The 15,883-nt window shown below is 55.3% G+C and overlaps 5 protein-coding genes across 5 annotated transcripts; 3 read left to right on the top strand and 2 right to left on the bottom strand.

Annotated features, from left to right (window-relative positions):
• Positions 1–406: 406 nt before the first annotated feature.
• CGGC5_v012332 (uncharacterized protein) lies at positions 407–3,406 on the top strand (the record flags this gene model as incomplete). The annotated part of the gene is made up of 1 exon (XM_066152677.1): positions 407–3,406. The coding sequence occupies one exon, from the start codon at positions 407–409 to the stop codon at positions 3,404–3,406; it is 3,000 nt and encodes a 999-aa protein (XP_066008036.1).
• Positions 3,407–4,074: 668 nt separating this feature from the next.
• Positions 4,075–4,575, bottom strand: BOL1 (BolA-like protein 1; the record flags this gene model as incomplete). Its single annotated transcript, XM_032029786.1, has 3 exons — positions 4,075–4,300; positions 4,365–4,471; positions 4,534–4,575. 3 exons carry the CDS (start codon positions 4,573–4,575, stop codon positions 4,075–4,077), a joined length of 375 nt encoding a protein of 124 aa, XP_031890333.1.
• A 3,445-nt stretch (positions 4,576–8,020) lies between these two features.
• Positions 8,021–9,952, top strand: CGGC5_v012330 (Acyl-CoA synthetase family member 3; the record flags this gene model as incomplete). Its single annotated transcript, XM_032029787.1, has 3 exons — positions 8,021–8,249; positions 8,346–8,641; positions 8,708–9,952. 3 exons carry the CDS (start codon positions 8,021–8,023, stop codon positions 9,950–9,952), a joined length of 1,770 nt encoding a protein of 589 aa, XP_031890332.1.
• A 646-nt stretch (positions 9,953–10,598) lies between these two features.
• Positions 10,599–11,494, bottom strand: tif451 (Eukaryotic translation initiation factor 4E-1; the record flags this gene model as incomplete). Its single annotated transcript, XM_032029788.1, has 3 exons — positions 10,599–11,087; positions 11,150–11,221; positions 11,279–11,494. 3 exons carry the CDS (start codon positions 11,492–11,494, stop codon positions 10,599–10,601), a joined length of 777 nt encoding a protein of 258 aa, XP_031890339.1.
• A 2,466-nt stretch (positions 11,495–13,960) lies between these two features.
• Positions 13,961–14,892, top strand: CGGC5_v012328 (uncharacterized protein; the record flags this gene model as incomplete). Its single annotated transcript, XM_032029789.1, has 3 exons — positions 13,961–14,159; positions 14,218–14,780; positions 14,857–14,892. 3 exons carry the CDS (start codon positions 13,961–13,963, stop codon positions 14,890–14,892), a joined length of 798 nt encoding a protein of 265 aa, XP_031890338.1.
• Between the last annotated feature and the right edge of the window lie 991 nt (positions 14,893–15,883).

The raw sequence follows: 15,883 nt of genomic DNA, 5'->3' as shown, positions 1-15,883 counted from the left end.
GTCGCTATGTGACCTCAGGTAGGCGCACGCTGGAGGGGACTTTAAGGGTTGACACCAAAAAACGCGTTTCCGGCGCGTCACCTCCAGCAAGCTTCCCACCCGCCCAGCTCTTCAACAAGTCCCGTCGTCCACGGGGTAACGACTTGAAGTGATACCTCTCTGGGCCACCTCAGGTTGAGGCTTGGATTGGTGACTTTAACTTCTGACCAGACCCATCCGTTTCCAGTTCAGGTCCCCGAAGTCAACAAGTTTCCCATTTGTTGACCTTTCTCTCGATCATTTCCAACACCCTTACCAGCATCAACCCAGGCACTTGCGCCAAAGTGAGGCGATCTACACTTGCAGCACAGATGCCAATCAGCACAGTTTTTCCCTCCCACCAACATAGATCACATCCATTGTCACAATGACTGGTCTGGGAGGCAGTCCGGGCTCTTCCGCGCCTCAGTCCTTCAAAGCACTTCTGAGTGAAGGTAACACCATCAGCCGGAACCTTGCAAAGGTGCCCAAGGACCAGCAAAAGCTCCTTGACAGACCTGGCTCCTGGTTCACATCTCACAAAGACACCAATGGACCACCTAACCTCCCTGCCGGGGTCCTTGAAAGCCTCAGAGAATTCCACGCAGCCCGTACCCTTCCACCCCCGGCACAGAAGCCAAGAGCACCTGTCTCGAGTGTGCCTTCCCCGACGGGAAACGCAAGACCAGCTGTTGTTCACAACTTCTCTGACCATGGGCAGTCTTCTTCATCTTCTTCCTCTCCTCCAGGAACCCCGGTCTCCTGGCCTTCATCTCCAGAACGCCCTCGACATTCGGCCAACCAACCTGCATCTCCGACCCTTTCCATCAAGTCTCAAATCGGAATCGAAAGTCAGCTTCCTGCCACAGCAGCAACGGCAAACCTCCCAAGCAGTCCTCCCCAGTTTTCATCACCAAGCATACCTGCCCCCAAACGCTTCGATCCACCGGCCAACTTTCCTCAGCCAACTTTGAAGCGCCGCCGTGTTGAGGAATTCCCATCCAGCAGCGGCGGGTTCGAAGACGAACTGGAGACAGCCATTCCGAACGCACTTTTCCAAGCAACGCCGCCCATCAATCGAATCGCAGCCCACCTTTTGACGAGGTCTGAAGCTGCCACCAGCCCCCCGTGCGGACAAGGAAGCATGGTTCCATCAAGTTATAATGACGGGCGAATGACTTTCAAATCATCGACTCCTAAGGAGAGGCGAAACATGAAACTCATCACCTTCGATTCCTCCCCTGGGGCATCCACTGCTGATCGCCCGCTCGAAGCAACGCCAGATGAGTTGCCTACGATTCCTCTTTCTCAGCCCCGAGAGAATCGTGTACCGGTATCATCAGGCCCCTGCATCGCCTCGACATACGCGGCCGACTCCCACCAGTCCGCTCAAGCGCCCCAAGTTGTTCACGATACCCCGGGTGCTCCCAGAACCCTCGCCCGCGCTCCAGGAGCTGAGAATTTCTTGGCTTCACAAGCAGAACCTTCGGGTTCGAAGTCAAGCACAGGTCTCCCGGAGGCCACAACTACAGACGAGCAGAGGGCAACAATTGCAGAGGAACGGGATCCCATGATCATAGAAGATGCTGAAGAGGAGACTATTGGCATGGAAAAGCCAGTGCTACGCGTGAGTATGGACGATCCCGTACGTTGGAAGAAGGCAGATGACAAACGGGAACTCATCCAGTGGTTGAATGACAATTGGGCGGAGTCCGACTGGCTTCCGCCGCTTTTGCAGGAGTATCGATCCACTCTTTCCTTCAGCAGTCTCAAGACCTTGCAGAATATCACCAAGCTAGCCATTGATGGAGGAGTTGATCTTTTGAGTCTATGGGCTGAACCCGACGGCTGTCTTTACCGCACAATCTCGAAGCAAACCAATGGAAAGCTCTCCTTTCCTGAAGATCTGAATCACGAAGCTCTTGAGCCTTTGGCGAAGGCTTCACGACTGGCAAGAGAGAGAAGAGCTGCGCAAACCGCCAACCCTACTGCGCTACAACGCCAACCAAGTGGCGAGCCTTTTGCAGTCGCAGCTCCCGTCAGAGACGAAGCGGCTGTGGAGAACGCAGAAAACGACTCAGCGAAATCAGGCAACATGTTGCTTCCATTGCATGCTCCTAGAGAGGAAACCTTGGAATGCTTCTCGCAGCAACCCGCAAAGGCTTTCCAGAACGCATACCCGTCTTTCACAGGGAGTGTTGCCGATTTTGTCAGGGCGTGCATTGTGGTCAAGGGACTTCAGCGCAAGCATCAGCTTCCCAAATGGCTGTACGATGACTTCATCCGGGCATTCGTGGACGATTACACTTCATATATGGATGAAGTAGATAAGTCGTCCTCTATTGCAAAGCCAATGTCAGCCATAAGATGGTACGTGGCCAATGTTGACCGGCCCGTCTATCAGAAGGAAGTGGTAACGGCCGAGAATCTGGATCGAATCTTCGAAATCTACTCCGAAGAGGTCGGAGAAGCCAAGAAATGGCTCTTGGATGGAATTTCGTCTTCGCCAATTGTTCTTGAAACGCCGCAGAGGCCGGCCGCGAATGTCTCGATGGCGAGAAAGCACGCTTCACCGACGTTGCCAGTAGCCAGTATGAGGAAGGATGACACGAAGCAACCACCCAGCGCCTCTGGCACTACGGTCCCCCGCTCGCCTGCTGAAGGTTTGCGTTCGCCTAGGGAGGTGCAAGCTGCATCAGAGGTCGTTCAGGCTCCCATAATTGGAGAGCAGACCAGCGATGAAGCCTCTCTACCCGAACCAAAACTGGACCCCAGCCGACAAGACAAAGGCAAACAACGAATGGCAGCCGAGGAACCTCCGCGTCGTGTCTCTCCAATCACACCAACGCTGCGACGTCAAAAGTCACCTACTTCAAATAATGATGATCTGGTTTTCGCTTCGAGCCACCCGCGATCTCGCCCTACATCAGTCCAAGCGGCCGGTCCAGAGAAGATTATCAAGCATGAGAGCCCAACAGCCCATCGTACTTCCCCTCTTGATCGGTCTACTCCACAGAAGGTCCCCGCCATCGACCAAGCGAATGGGACCTTGTCAGAGAGACGGCGGACTGGAACCGTTGCAGAGACGCCACCGCCAGCACCGAAGACCGCGGCCGCCTTTCCTGGAAACAAAGTGACATCGGGAGCGGGGAAGACTGCCGTGCGTCGAACTCTACCCGCTTCATTCGATTTCGGCCCTCCTTCGCGTCCTGCGGTTAGCAGCCCGGCACGGAGTACCCTCTCCGCTTCTACCCAAGACGCACGAGTCAAGAAGCCGAAGAAAACGGAGAAGGAAAAACAGGAGGCGTACAGAAGAAAGATCGCGAAGCTTTTCAAGCAGGGACGTCTTCCTGGATCCACTCCTGCGCCTAAAGGCGGGGATGCTTAAGCTGTCTTCGGAGGGTGTTCCAGGAACACGCAGCTTGTCTGATGCCCGACGATTCACATGACGGTGACGTTAGGTGTGATTTGGTTCTTTCCATGTTACTTGGGAGGAAGTTGTTTGGTGCTTCACGCGGGATGAGAAAGAGGAAAATGTCTTCAGTGTTACACATGTATGATACCCCAAGCTTGTGATATTTGTAGAGTTGTATTAGACTATAATGGTACGGACTCAGTTATGGTACTCTGAAAGCAAAAGTCAACTCTGAATTGCTCAGGCAATCAATCTGTCTAGACTGGATCTAGTGGTGCTTTTCGCGCGACCGGCTCTCTGAAGAGTCTTGAAGGTATCTAAATGCCCCTTGTAGAAAACATTTGCCAAAGTCGATAATCCCGTTACAAATTGGCGTTCGTTATCCGATTCGTTCGTAAAAAAGTTGTGTGATTTCGTCGCAGCAAGCAAGCATGACTCCGTTTTACAGTTTACACCAAAAAAATGCCCGGTGGTGTGAAATTTTTCCCATTGGTTTTGCCCCATCATTCGTCTTCTCCCAACTGGTGTGGTCGTTCGTTTCTCTCATATCGATATTTGGTATTCGTTTTTGTTCGTTGCCGTGGTTTGGTTTAAAAAAAAAAGTCATCTCATCTTCGTCGTCGTTGTTTTTCCCTCTTTGTTCAAGTAGAGTCGTCGGACGACTGGGCCTCAGCCTCGGCCTGCTTGGCGGCGGCCTTGGCCGCCTTTGCCTCTCTCTGCTTCTCCTCCTCTTCGGGCGTCAGGGTCTTGAGCTGGAGGGCGTGGATGCCGCCCTCGCCGGACATCTCCTCGCGGAGCAGGGCGTAGATCATGCGGTGGCGGGCGGATTGCATCTTGGTGCCGAAGGCGTCGGAAACGATGACCAGTCTGTGAGGCCATTGGTGTAAGTAAAAGGAAGCCCGTTGCTACACCCCTCGCGGGGGATGCTCACCTGAAGTGTGTCTCCTTGGAGGTTTGGCCTTGCATGGCCTTGTGGTGGCTGTGAAGGTGGGAATCGTTGTAGATTTCGAGGGTGGAGGGAGAGAGAGCGGCGGTGACCTTTTGGGAGCATGTCAGCAAACATTTTCGTCTCGTCGACTTGGAGGGGGAAACGTTCGTACCTTGGCGCGAATTGTGTCCTCGATGGGAGTGGTGGACGACATGTTTGGCGGTCTGGCGTTAGCCGAGAAACCGAGGGCGTATCTGCGCAACATTGGTATCGGTATTTGAGTGTAGGTCTTTGGTATGTGTAGTGTTGTTGGTGTTGTAGTGAATCCTCCGGTCAAACTCCCAATCCTGCCGACGAAGGGGCGGAATGTGTTCATGGGGAATAAGAAGAGAGGGGAAAGGAGAAAAGAAGGAGAGAAGAGGGAGGGACTTGAAGTAGTATGAAGGCGTGTGTCGCAAAAAGGAGGTGAGCAAGGTGTCCTGGCGTACCTTGGAGAGAGCGTGTGGTGAAAGAGTGGATGGAGACACGGCGGCGGAGGTCAAGGTCACGGCAAACAAGCAAGCAAGCAATCGAGCAGGCAAGCAGGGCCAGGAACAGACAAGACAAGGACAGGGAATAAGCAAAGTTGCGCGCGTGTACTGGATAGGGATTTGCTAGCCCAACAGCTTTTTTCGGTTTAGGTACGGAGGGCGCGGTGTGGACTGGTACGGGTACGGGGAGCAAGAGGCGACAGAGAGGATGGACGTGGAGTGTGTAGCGTAGACCGAATGTGCGGTAAGGCTTCAGGTACGGTTGCAAGGTTGTTGTTGTGTGCGTGCGTGTGCGTGTATGGGAGGAGAAAAAAATTAGAGAGGTGCGGCAGCAGATTTTCGTCAAACACCCCGGGACGGGGGGTGAGGGGTCCAGAAGAAGTTTCGGTGTGTCGGTGAGAAAAGAGCGGCATGCGGGATGGCCTTGGCAGGCAACATGGCACCGGGATGCCGGCCAATCAGCGGGCCGGGAAGCGCGCCTCTGTCCTTCCGGTTGGTAACCGGCGGACCCCACTCCCAGGGAACTCACCTCCAGTCTTTCCAGAGCCCAGGGAAGACAAGGGAGCGGCGGCCGGGGAGGAGAGTCGGGTGGGAGTGGGAGGGCACGGGGGGCGTTTGTTTTACAGAAAACTTCACCTCAGACTCTCTCCATCATCCATCCACACTGATGAGCGTTGCGTTTCCAGGTTCTCTACGGCTTCGCTGGCCGGGCCCACGGGTTGGGTCGGGCTGTTCTTTGCAACCAGGTCCATGGTGCCAGATGTGCCCATCGCCCCTCCAAGCCGTGCCCTTCCATGGTTCACCTTCTTTTTTTTTTTTGTTACTTTTTTTCCGCCCCCTTCTCCCCGTGTTCCCGCCGCTTGGCTGACACCTTTGGGTTCAGCTTCTTGCCTACCATAGTACACACCCCGGGCCTGGCGCCAGGCCTTCCTCGTGTGAGTGTGAGGTGAGGTGGTTAGCTTTGCTTTTGCATTGGATTCTGGTTCGCTGTTATGCCCACCGCCCTTCTTCTTTGCTTCTTTCCACGGACCATCTGCCCCCTGTCAAAACCCGTGGTGTGTCCTCCCCATGCCGGTCCCGTCACATCCCAATGGACGTTAAAGGGATGATGAGGAGTCACATTTACGATTTTAGTGCGCAGGGTGGGCCGGGCTGGAAGAAGGCTAGAAAGCCATTGGAAGACGTTGGACAGAAACGAACCGGGGGGTCCAACGCGGTGACCATCTCGAACATTTGTTGACCGTCCACAGCATGGGCTGCATACCGCCCGCGCGGAGTGGGAGAGGCTAGTGTCCTCTGGGAGAGAGCTCAGAGGAGTCACTCACTTGCTGGCGGCAGAGGACGCACGCAGAGAAACGCTCACCGCGTGTTTCCCAACCCCCGTCACCGTCCCCCCTCGTCACCGTCACCGTCACCGCGCATCCCTTCCTCTGACATCTGCGAGCACGAGGCCTTGCGGGCACCACAGCACAGCTCCGCTTTAGCGCAAGGCACCATTGGCACCTGATCACAAAAAAAGGCGTGTCCAGATATCTGCTTTTCCCTTCCCATCCCCCAAGCACCCAAAGCAAGGCCCAAACGCCCCCGTCGGCCGTCCCAAACTTTCTATCTGTTGTTGATTCACAATGTCGCCAATGCACGAGGGCGGAGAATAACTGAGCTTCTAAATAGGACGACGTGGGCCTTGCATGGAACTCCAAGAGTCCAGGAGTGAAAGTGCGGTGGTGACGTGTGATTGCGGCGCCGTTCTGCAGCGGCAGAAGCAGAAGAAGCGCAGCAAGCAGGATGTAGCAAGCATCAAGCAGGAGAAAGCAGCAGCAGCAGCAACGGCCTCACATGAGCAGAGCGAGCCGAAGTACCGACGGTGAGGAAGGTGAGTCGACAGGAGAGATGGGCAGCATCAAGATGTACGGATACGTAGCCGACATGCGCACAGAGGCACACGTCTTGCCTTGTCCTTCATCTTCTTCTCAACTTCACCCCCATTTCTGTCCGTCTCATCCCTCTTGAGCTACAGAATGGAACCCTATGGGACGCTACGCGATGGAGGGACGGATAGGCACCTCATCCCAAAGGTCCGCCGCCTCAAACGGTCCCCACTAACGTTTCTCAACGCTCGGCGTGCTGCGGTGATGTAGTAGTGTTGTTGACTGTTTCCATGGATGTGACGATGTGACGATGGTGTTTGCTGCCCGCCGTGCTGGTGTAGAGACTGGACTGGAACATCTGATTATCCCATCTTCATTCATACCCTGCCCGCGTCCCACGACATTGGATGAACTTGGAATGGTGGGCATCTCCACCCACCTCACCTCACCTCACCTCACCTCACCTCACCTCACCACGGTCCTTCACCAACATGGAAGTCACAGCAGCCGCCATCACGGCCTCCGTGGACCACAACTTGCGCCGGACACCACACTGTACCCGCGGCGCACGCACACCCTCGACTCCCACTGTCCTTCAGAGAACCGTTCCACCGCATCACAGACCAACCACACCACCTCAGAGTGCTCCAAGCTTCTCGACGCCCCGCTAAGCAAGCCACAGTTTTCCGTCCGGTCTTCGGCAGATCCAGCCGGCGGTCCTGCAGAGAAGTCCGATCCGGGACCTGACACCGCCGCCGCAGACCACCCACCACCACTTACCACTGCTACCAGTACCAGCACAGATAGGGCAAAAAAAAAAAAAAAAAAAAAAAGTTCCGACGGCACCTCATACACCACGACGCTGCAGACTGCACTGCACTGCACTGCACTCTCACCTACCTAACCCGACTCCCGAGAGCAACACTACCTTGCCTTGCCTACCACATCGACGGGGTCCGTCCCCCCCAATATCCACTCCGGCCTCCGATCCCTTAATCATAACGCAATTGATAACGGACGCATATCAATCTTGATCCCCCTCCCCTTTCCCCCACCCATGTTGGCCTCCGGTTTGCGGAATGTAGCACGACGGCCCGGTTGCTGCTGCTGCTGCTCCCGAGCATCGCCAACAACACCGTCCTCAGCCGCCGCCGCCGTCATCGCCGCCGGAGTACCGTCCGCAACCTACAGCAACCTTCCCCCGCGTCTCAAAACATCCCGATTCTTCGCTGCCGCTGCGCGCGCCTCGCAATCCCTCAGAATGGCTTCCACGACATCCCTCCCGAGGCTGCCCCTCTTCGACGCCATCTCCCGCCACGACCCCGAGTCCACCGCCGTCGTCCACTCCCTCTCCGGCCGCCGCTTCAAGTACGGTGAGCTGCTCGGCGATGTGCGCCGCGCGCGGAAGCAGCTGCTCGAGTCGTCCGGCAAGCCGGACCTTAACGGCGAGCGCATCGCGTTCCTGGTGGAGAACAGCTACGACTATGTAGGTAAGCCAAGAGATCGCAATAACTGCCAAACCCTCCTTTCACATAGGCCATTGAAATACGAACATTGCTCCTGACACTCTATGCGCTTCTCCGCAGTAACCCTTCTCGCCGCCTTCGCAGCCCGATCCATCGCCGTCCCCCTCTCGCCGGCCTTCCCCGCGGCCGAGCTCCAATACATCCTCAACCAGAGCGAAGCCTCGCTCCTGGTGTCCTCGGCCAAGTTCGCCGCCAAGGCGAAGGAGGTCCTAGCAACAGAGCTCGTCTCGAAGCCCGCGCAGCTCGAACTCGAGAAACACCAGGGTGGTGCCCCGCACGAGCAGGTTGAGCTGGACAGCCCTGACGCCGGCGGTGCGGGCATGATGCTCTACACCTCGGGAACTACGAACAGACCGGTACGCAGGAAGAGCCATTGAGTTTCAATTTTGGATATTGAACAGCAAGCTAACATCCCCACCTAGAAAGGCGTCTTGCTCCCTCAGTCCGTCCTGACGGCGCAGTCCAAGTCCCTCATCGAGGCGTGGAACTACACCCCGGCAGACCACCTCCTGCACGTCTTGCCCCTACACCACATCCACGGCACCGTCAACGCCGTCCTCACGCCCCTCCTCGCCGGCTCCACGATCGAGTTCATGTTCCCCTTCAACGCCGACGCCGTCTGGAAGCGCCTCGCCGCACCCTTCATAACCTCAAACGGCACAAACGGGACCAATGGCACGAACGGGACAAACGGTGTCAACGGAACCCACGCACCACCCCCAAAGGAGAAGATCACCTTCTTCACCGTCGTGCCAACAGTCTACTCCCGCCTCCTCGCCACCCACAAGGCCCTCCCACTCGACCCCGAAGAGCCCACCCGCGAGGCCGTCTCCCCGAAACACATGCGCCTCGCCATCTCCGGCTCCGCCGCCCTGCCGACCCCGATCAAGGAGGCCTGGAAGATCCTCAGCAAGGGCAACGTCCTCCTCGAGCGCTACGGCATGACCGAGGTCGGCATGGCCCTCAGCTGCGGCCTCGACTTCGCCGACCGCGTCGACGGCAGCGTCGGCTGGCCCCTGCCCGGCGTCGAGGCCCGCCTCGTCGACATGGACACCGGCGCCGTCATCCCCCCGGGCGAGGACGTCGACCCCGCCACCGGCCGCGAGCGCTCCGGCGAGATCCAGCTCCGCGGTCCCACAATCTTCAGAGAGTACTGGCGCAACCCCGAGGCCACCGCCAAGGAGTTCGTCGAGGGCGAGGACGGCCGCGGCAAATGGTTCAAGACGGGCGATGTGGCCGTGCGCCGCCGCGTCGACGGCGCCGGGCTCAACGCTGCGCAGGCCTCGTGGGCCAAGGGCGACATGTACTTCATCCAGGGCCGCAAGAGCGCCGACATCATCAAGACGGGCGGTGAAAAGGTCAGCGCCCTCGAGGTCGAGCGCGAGCTGCTGTCCCTCCCCGAGGTGGCCGAGGCCGCTGTCGTCGCCGTCCCCTCGGGCAAGTGGGGCAGCAAGGTCGGCGCCGTCGTCATCCTCAACAAGGACGTCGTGCCGCATTGGTCGCCCATGGCCATGCGCAGGGCCCTCCGAGATCGGCTTGTCAACTACAAGATCCCGCAGGTCCTCAAGGTCGTCGACCACATCCCGCGAAACGCCATGGGCAAAATTAACAAGAAGCAACTGGTCCAGGCCGTGTTTGAAGACCAGTTTAGCGGTGATGAAATGTAATAATATTTGCTGTGCGCATATATCCGTAGACAGGTACACACTTGTTCGAGTAGGGGAACCATAGATTTGAGATAGAGAAAAGAAGACATGCCACCCTCACACGATCGTCCGAACAAGCTGGGACGAATTGTTCCAACGGCGCTCATGTTGAATAGTCCGGTGATTCTGCCGACCTCGTCATCGATTATGTTCTCTCTCAGATAGTACAACTTGCATGCTGTCACTCAAGGTGAAAGGAAGTAGGACGTCCGACGCAATGTCCGCAAGTCTAAGCGTCTCACATAGGGGACATGGCGACTGGCCTAAAACCTAGGTATCTATTCCGATTCGCGTCCGCCTATGTACTATCGATCGTGGCCGTCTAGAAGTAAAGCCATTTTTGTTTTCTCAGCAACGCCTTCATCGGGGCTCCCAAGACTATCATAAGAAAACCTTTTCCGTCCCTAAAATGCGTTATCATTGATGCATAGCAACGCCCGATACCTGGTGTTCCCCACCAGCATCAGACACAAAAGGTTGGCTTAAGAAATGCGAGGAGTGATATCATGTAGACGCATTTGGCCTCTTCTCGAAGGAGGAGGAAGCCAACAAGTCCGGTAAAATGCAGGGTAAAGTCGTGTGTCGTGTTGTTCGAATTCGTGTCCGTCTAGACAGTGTGCTTGGCCTTGGCACGGCTGCTTCCGCTGTGTGCGCTGTCCGTGTGGCCGGAGAACTCAACGCTCTCACCGGGGGGCAGGTTCAGAATCTCCTTGAAACGGCGGCCGATGTTCAGGAGGATCTCACGGCCCTTATCCTGGGAACGTCCCTTACCGCCAGCCACATCTCCGTCACCACGGCCGGGAATGCTCTTGCCAATAGTACGAGTCCAGACACCGATACGGAAGAAAGCCTTGCGCACGTTGACAACGACACCCATGACTTCGCCGTCGTCCTCACCCTCCAGAGTCTCGCCAATGGCAGCCAGCATCACGTGCAGCCAGAGGTCATCGATAGGAACAGCACGCTTCTCCTTGAACTGGTAAGACCACTTGCCACCGTGCTTGTTCTGAGCGTCCTCCCACTCAGGGCGGACACCAGCCTTGAAAAGGTGGTAGTCGGACTTGAGGGCCAGCTCGGAGACGGGAGCGATGTTGTTCTGTCATTACGTTGTCAATGGGGGGCGGGGTCGTGAGGGATAGGGAAGCAGATTGCACGTACATAGACACCCCAGAATTCTTCCACTGAGTTAAAGGTGATAACTTCCTTCAGGAGGTCATTCCAGTTGTCACCCTATTTCCAAAGTTAGGCGGTGAAACTTGTCGACATTTGCAACGAGAAGGTACGAACCTTGCCACTGGGGGGCTTGGTGAACCAGAGAGTCCATTTGTTCTGAAGTGGGTGCTTAACGTTGAAGTTGTCCTTGTCGTGGAAGACAGTGATGTCCTTGTCGGTATCGTTCTCCTTGGTCTCGGTGCTCTTCTCGGCGCCCTCGGGGGAGATGGGGATGGTCGAGAGGTCGACCTGCTGGTCGGGGTTTGTGGGCGTTTGCACGGAGGTCGCCATTGTGAAGATGTGTTGATGTTTTTGAGGTTGTGACAGCTGAGTATCACTCGGACGGGCGAGTATGTGTGCGAAGATGTCGACGGAGTTTGACGACGCGAGAGGAGAGGGGCGAGGTCGACGAGGGTATTTCGACTCGAGGAGGAAAGTGGGAGGGTTCCGCTCGTGAGGACGGTTTGCTCGCTGTTGGGAAGGTACCGTGGGGGTTCACAGTTGACTACTTCCAAGTATGCGGGGGTTCCGACGTTGCGCCAGGCACGTCAGCGGATATCGGCAGGCTCGGTGAGTGATTAAGGTGAGAAACGGAAGGTGACGTTCTCGTGGACGAGGAAGTTGCGATGAGGTTTTGCGAAGGATTGCGCTCAGCAGTCACGGTTCGAGCAGTGTGGTGCTTTCAGTCGCAAAAAAATGCCCAAGCGGGCGGGCCAACCGAATGGAAGAATAAAAAGTGGGGTTTAGACCTCTGACGGGAAGTCGGGTGTGGTACCTATTCGGACAGAGCACTCGCTCTTGAGCCTGTTAGCCTGCCCTGCCTGCCGTACGTCGGAGTGAAGCAGTTTCCCACGGCCAGGCAAGGTGCCCAGGTACCTCACCTACCTACCTAGGTACATACCCAGGTCCCGCCCACCTCACCGTAGCCCACAGCTCGCCAAAGGCTTCGCTCATTCCGTCAGACTCACCACTACACCGCGGGGCCTTCCCACACAGTCGGTGGGTTGTTAGGGCGATGCGCAATGGACCTCCTCGCCAGTCACCACTCACCACACGACACAGTTTCTTAGCGGGCAAGGTTGTCATCCGACAGGCGAGGCCATTGGAGCAAGATGCATCCACTGGGCTGCTTAAACTTCCGTAAACCTGGCCTTGACTGGGACCAGACCTTGGGCCGTCTTCCAGGCCGTCACGTCTGTCAGGGCGGTGCTGCCCAGGAGAGACTTGGAATTCAAAGTTTGATGCCATCCAATCCGTGTCTCTTTGTCTGGCTTAAGCCCTGCAGTGCTCAACGCTCCTTGGTCAACGCCTGCCACCAATGCAAAATTATCATTACTCAGGTTGTACAGAAAGAATACAATCAGCATTCAGAGAGGGAGCACAGCCAGGTATCATGTCTTGTTGATTTGTTTGCCAGCTACATGTCCCTTGCAAGCTTCTCAACGGCGACTTTGCCAGAACCGACTCATTTTCAGCCCCTTCTCCTGCCCCTTCCTACGCTCAAGGACGCACCCCTGTTTCGAGATTTATTTTTCGTCTTCGGGGTGCGAGCGTCGTCTTTCTCGTCGGGCTGCACCGAACTTTTCCAGAAGCTTTTCCCTGGCTCCAAAGTAACCTAGGTGATCCATCCATGCACTTTACTCGACCTGAGTCAATCCGCACTTTCAGCTTTTGCTTGCAATACACCTTGACCTCACTTGGTTATTCCTCATTTTTTAGCCTGGACTTTCTCCTGCTACCTCCCGCACATAATCGCCCATTGCGTGGAGAAGCCGACGGAGACAACGGCTGAAACACGAAGGGTACTCCCGTCGAAACAAGCCTCAGGGGATCTGCCCCAGGTCAACATCGGCTCATGTTGCCATCTCGGGCAAGGACGTAGTTCGTCGAATGATATTGAGAGGCCACCCTTACTGCCCTGAAAAGAATAAATCAGGGCAAACTTTTTTTTCTTCTTCCGCTTCCGTTCGTGTTCTGTGGCTGAAGAATGCAGGGCGGCGAGAAACATGGCCGCCTTTGTTGATGATATTTCTTTGGCCATTTTTCGGCGGCTTCTTGCTACTTGACCAAGAGATCATCGTGCTTCCCATCTCAACGCGGTCGATATAGCGAGGAAGATTGTGTTCAAGCAGGGCACAAAGATGACATCTGCCTTTTGTGCATTCAAAGAGGGCTGACTGTTCAAGAAAGAACATTGCTCTCGTGATGAAGCCCGTCATTGAGGAGATCGAGAACGATGAATAGGACTGAGTTGCTGGATTTATTGCCTATCCTTCTTAAGTTCGTGCTCGCGCCCAAAGCGAATATGCAAATCAGTATCACAACCAACATCTACACTCAAGTCTAACAGCCCGTCAGTTTTGCCGTCAGAATATTCAAGATCTAGCGTCAGAACTCACTAGGTGCGCTCGTGCCATGTCTTCCTCGAACTCACAAGGAAGCAAGAATGCTTCAAAACCACCAAGGAACAATAGTGGCCAGCATATACCGCCCCTGTTTCCTTTGCCTCGGAGGCAGGATTTAAATCTGGACGACCTGCGCGGTTTTGAGCCCGGACGCCTAGACTTGCAATGGATCACTCCATCTCAGAGACTAGACGACCAATTCTTCACGGAACACTATGCTTCTGTTGCCTCCAATATCAAGCATCTGGTCAAAAATCTCTTCAGGTGCGGAGATCTTCCTCCAGATGGTTCCGTCTGGGCTGCAACCCGCAAATATCATGGCGAAAAGTTCCATCTTGAGCGTATCGTCGGCATGGTCGCCCGGCCAGACCCAATGGACCCAACTCCGTGGGAGGACCTCATGACAAGCAAGGCTAAACGGTTCTGCGTGATGCGGGCCGTCATCATGCTAGTCCTTGAAGAGCAAGTGTTCTCGGAGCTTCTTTTCGGGGCGACCAAGAAACAGGCCGAGCAGCTTCATGCTCAGGACTCTGACTATTGTCACGATGGAGGTGAGCCAAGCTTGCGCATTATTGAATTGAACAGAATCGCTAATGAAGTCACCTGTAGGCATCCGACGCTCAAGGCTCAGATCAACACTTGTGGAGATGATGCTCGGCCACTCTCACGGCATGCCGCAATGTTTTTGGCCGAGTGTTGACAAGGTAGCCATGAGGCTGTTAACGCTCATCTTCCCAGTACTCAACTGGGTCAGACGAACATGGCCACCAGACCAGGACATGCCCGACATCAAAACGATCTACCAGGAGATACACAACTGTCTGGCATATGCCTGTTGGTTCGCCGTGCACAAGCAGCGTGCTTCTTCCGTGCTCGAGTTCACATGGCTTCACCCGGGCGACCAGTACTGTCCTGACCAGATCGAACTGTGTCCAGCAGGGCTCCAACGCGCTCTTGCGGCCTCTGCAGACGCCTCGTCGGCCTTGGGATCAAATACTCAAAACGCATCGCCAGCTAGGATTGCGAGGGTAATGATATGCGTGGTCCCTCGTCTGGACATTATCAAGTCAGTCGAGTGCGACGGAGAGGCGGTTGGCCATACCGTCACTACGCTTGCGGACACTCGTGTGGTCTACTATCTCGGGCTGATGGATCCGGACGCCGACGACGAGGTATTCAAATGGTCTCTGATGGAGTACTCCATGACTCTGCAACCGAAGACATCCCTTGCTAAACGTCTTCGCGCAGGCCCTCTTGCTTTCCGGCGTTTCCTCAATGAGTTAGTGATGCGCATTCTAGCAGCTTTATGGCTTTTGGGGATACTATTTGTGATTCACAAATTCGTTGCACAGGTTTGGCAGAAATACGACATGAGTACTTCTCAACAATTGACTGCTCTATGGCAGCAGTTTGGGATACCAGAAAGGAAAACAACAACGGCAACGATTTGATTTTTACGTTTTGTAAGATTGATGGCGTTCGGGTTGCTTGCTAGAAGCAAGCTGGGCTAGACTTTATTCATTCATTTATTCCTCAACATAGAACATGCCAACCGTCCAAGTTGTTCGCATTGCCTACCGTAGCACGTTTACTACATCTCAACTGTGATAGACAGCAATGGGATACACGTTACTTACCGCTCTAAAAGATTTTACACTCCAGCATTACTATTAGTTCTTATGAGAATCAGGTCTGCAGTCTTGACCACTGCTGTTTCAAGTGACACGTAAAAAACAAAACCACCTGCTGAACTGCTTGAGGTCATCATCATCTACATCTGTACAACTCCGGTGAGCGTTAGGGAGGGAGCAAAAGCAAAAGTTGCGCCGAGGGGGAATCGAACCCCCGGCTCCCCGACGCTACTGGATGGCAACGGAGAATTTTACCACTAAACCATCGGCGCTGATGGTTGACTAAATCGTCAAGTGACAAGAATAAAGCCGCAAGTTGCTTATGTTGCAGAGCGGTGAGCGAAGTTATGGGCGTGATGGTGGGGGAGAAGGGCTTCAGGGTTGGGTTGTGTTCCCTAGACAACTATCGGCAAACCTCGTCCAAGCGCTTGCGAATCCACCAGTTCCCCTCTCAAGCACAAGGGCCGCACAGATTTGAGATTCCCGTGGTCAGATTAGCCTATCAATGCGCATCAAATGGTTCTCGAAGCCCACTTTCAGCCAACGTCAACGGAATGTCTTGAGGGGAGTCGGGGAGCGCTGAACGTTCGTCTGAACAGCGAGGGCAACACAGGAGAGCCAATCGTTTAGCGGATATTGACAAG

The sequence above is a fragment of the Colletotrichum fructicola genome, assembly GCF_000319635.2.
Source record: "Colletotrichum fructicola Nara gc5 chromosome Unknown KSG_Nara_v1_contig07, whole genome shotgun sequence".
NCBI lineage: Eukaryota > Fungi > Ascomycota > Sordariomycetes > Glomerellales > Glomerellaceae > Colletotrichum > Colletotrichum fructicola.
Note: the sequence above shows the minus strand (reverse complement) of the source record. Positions and strands in the feature narration are given on the sequence as shown.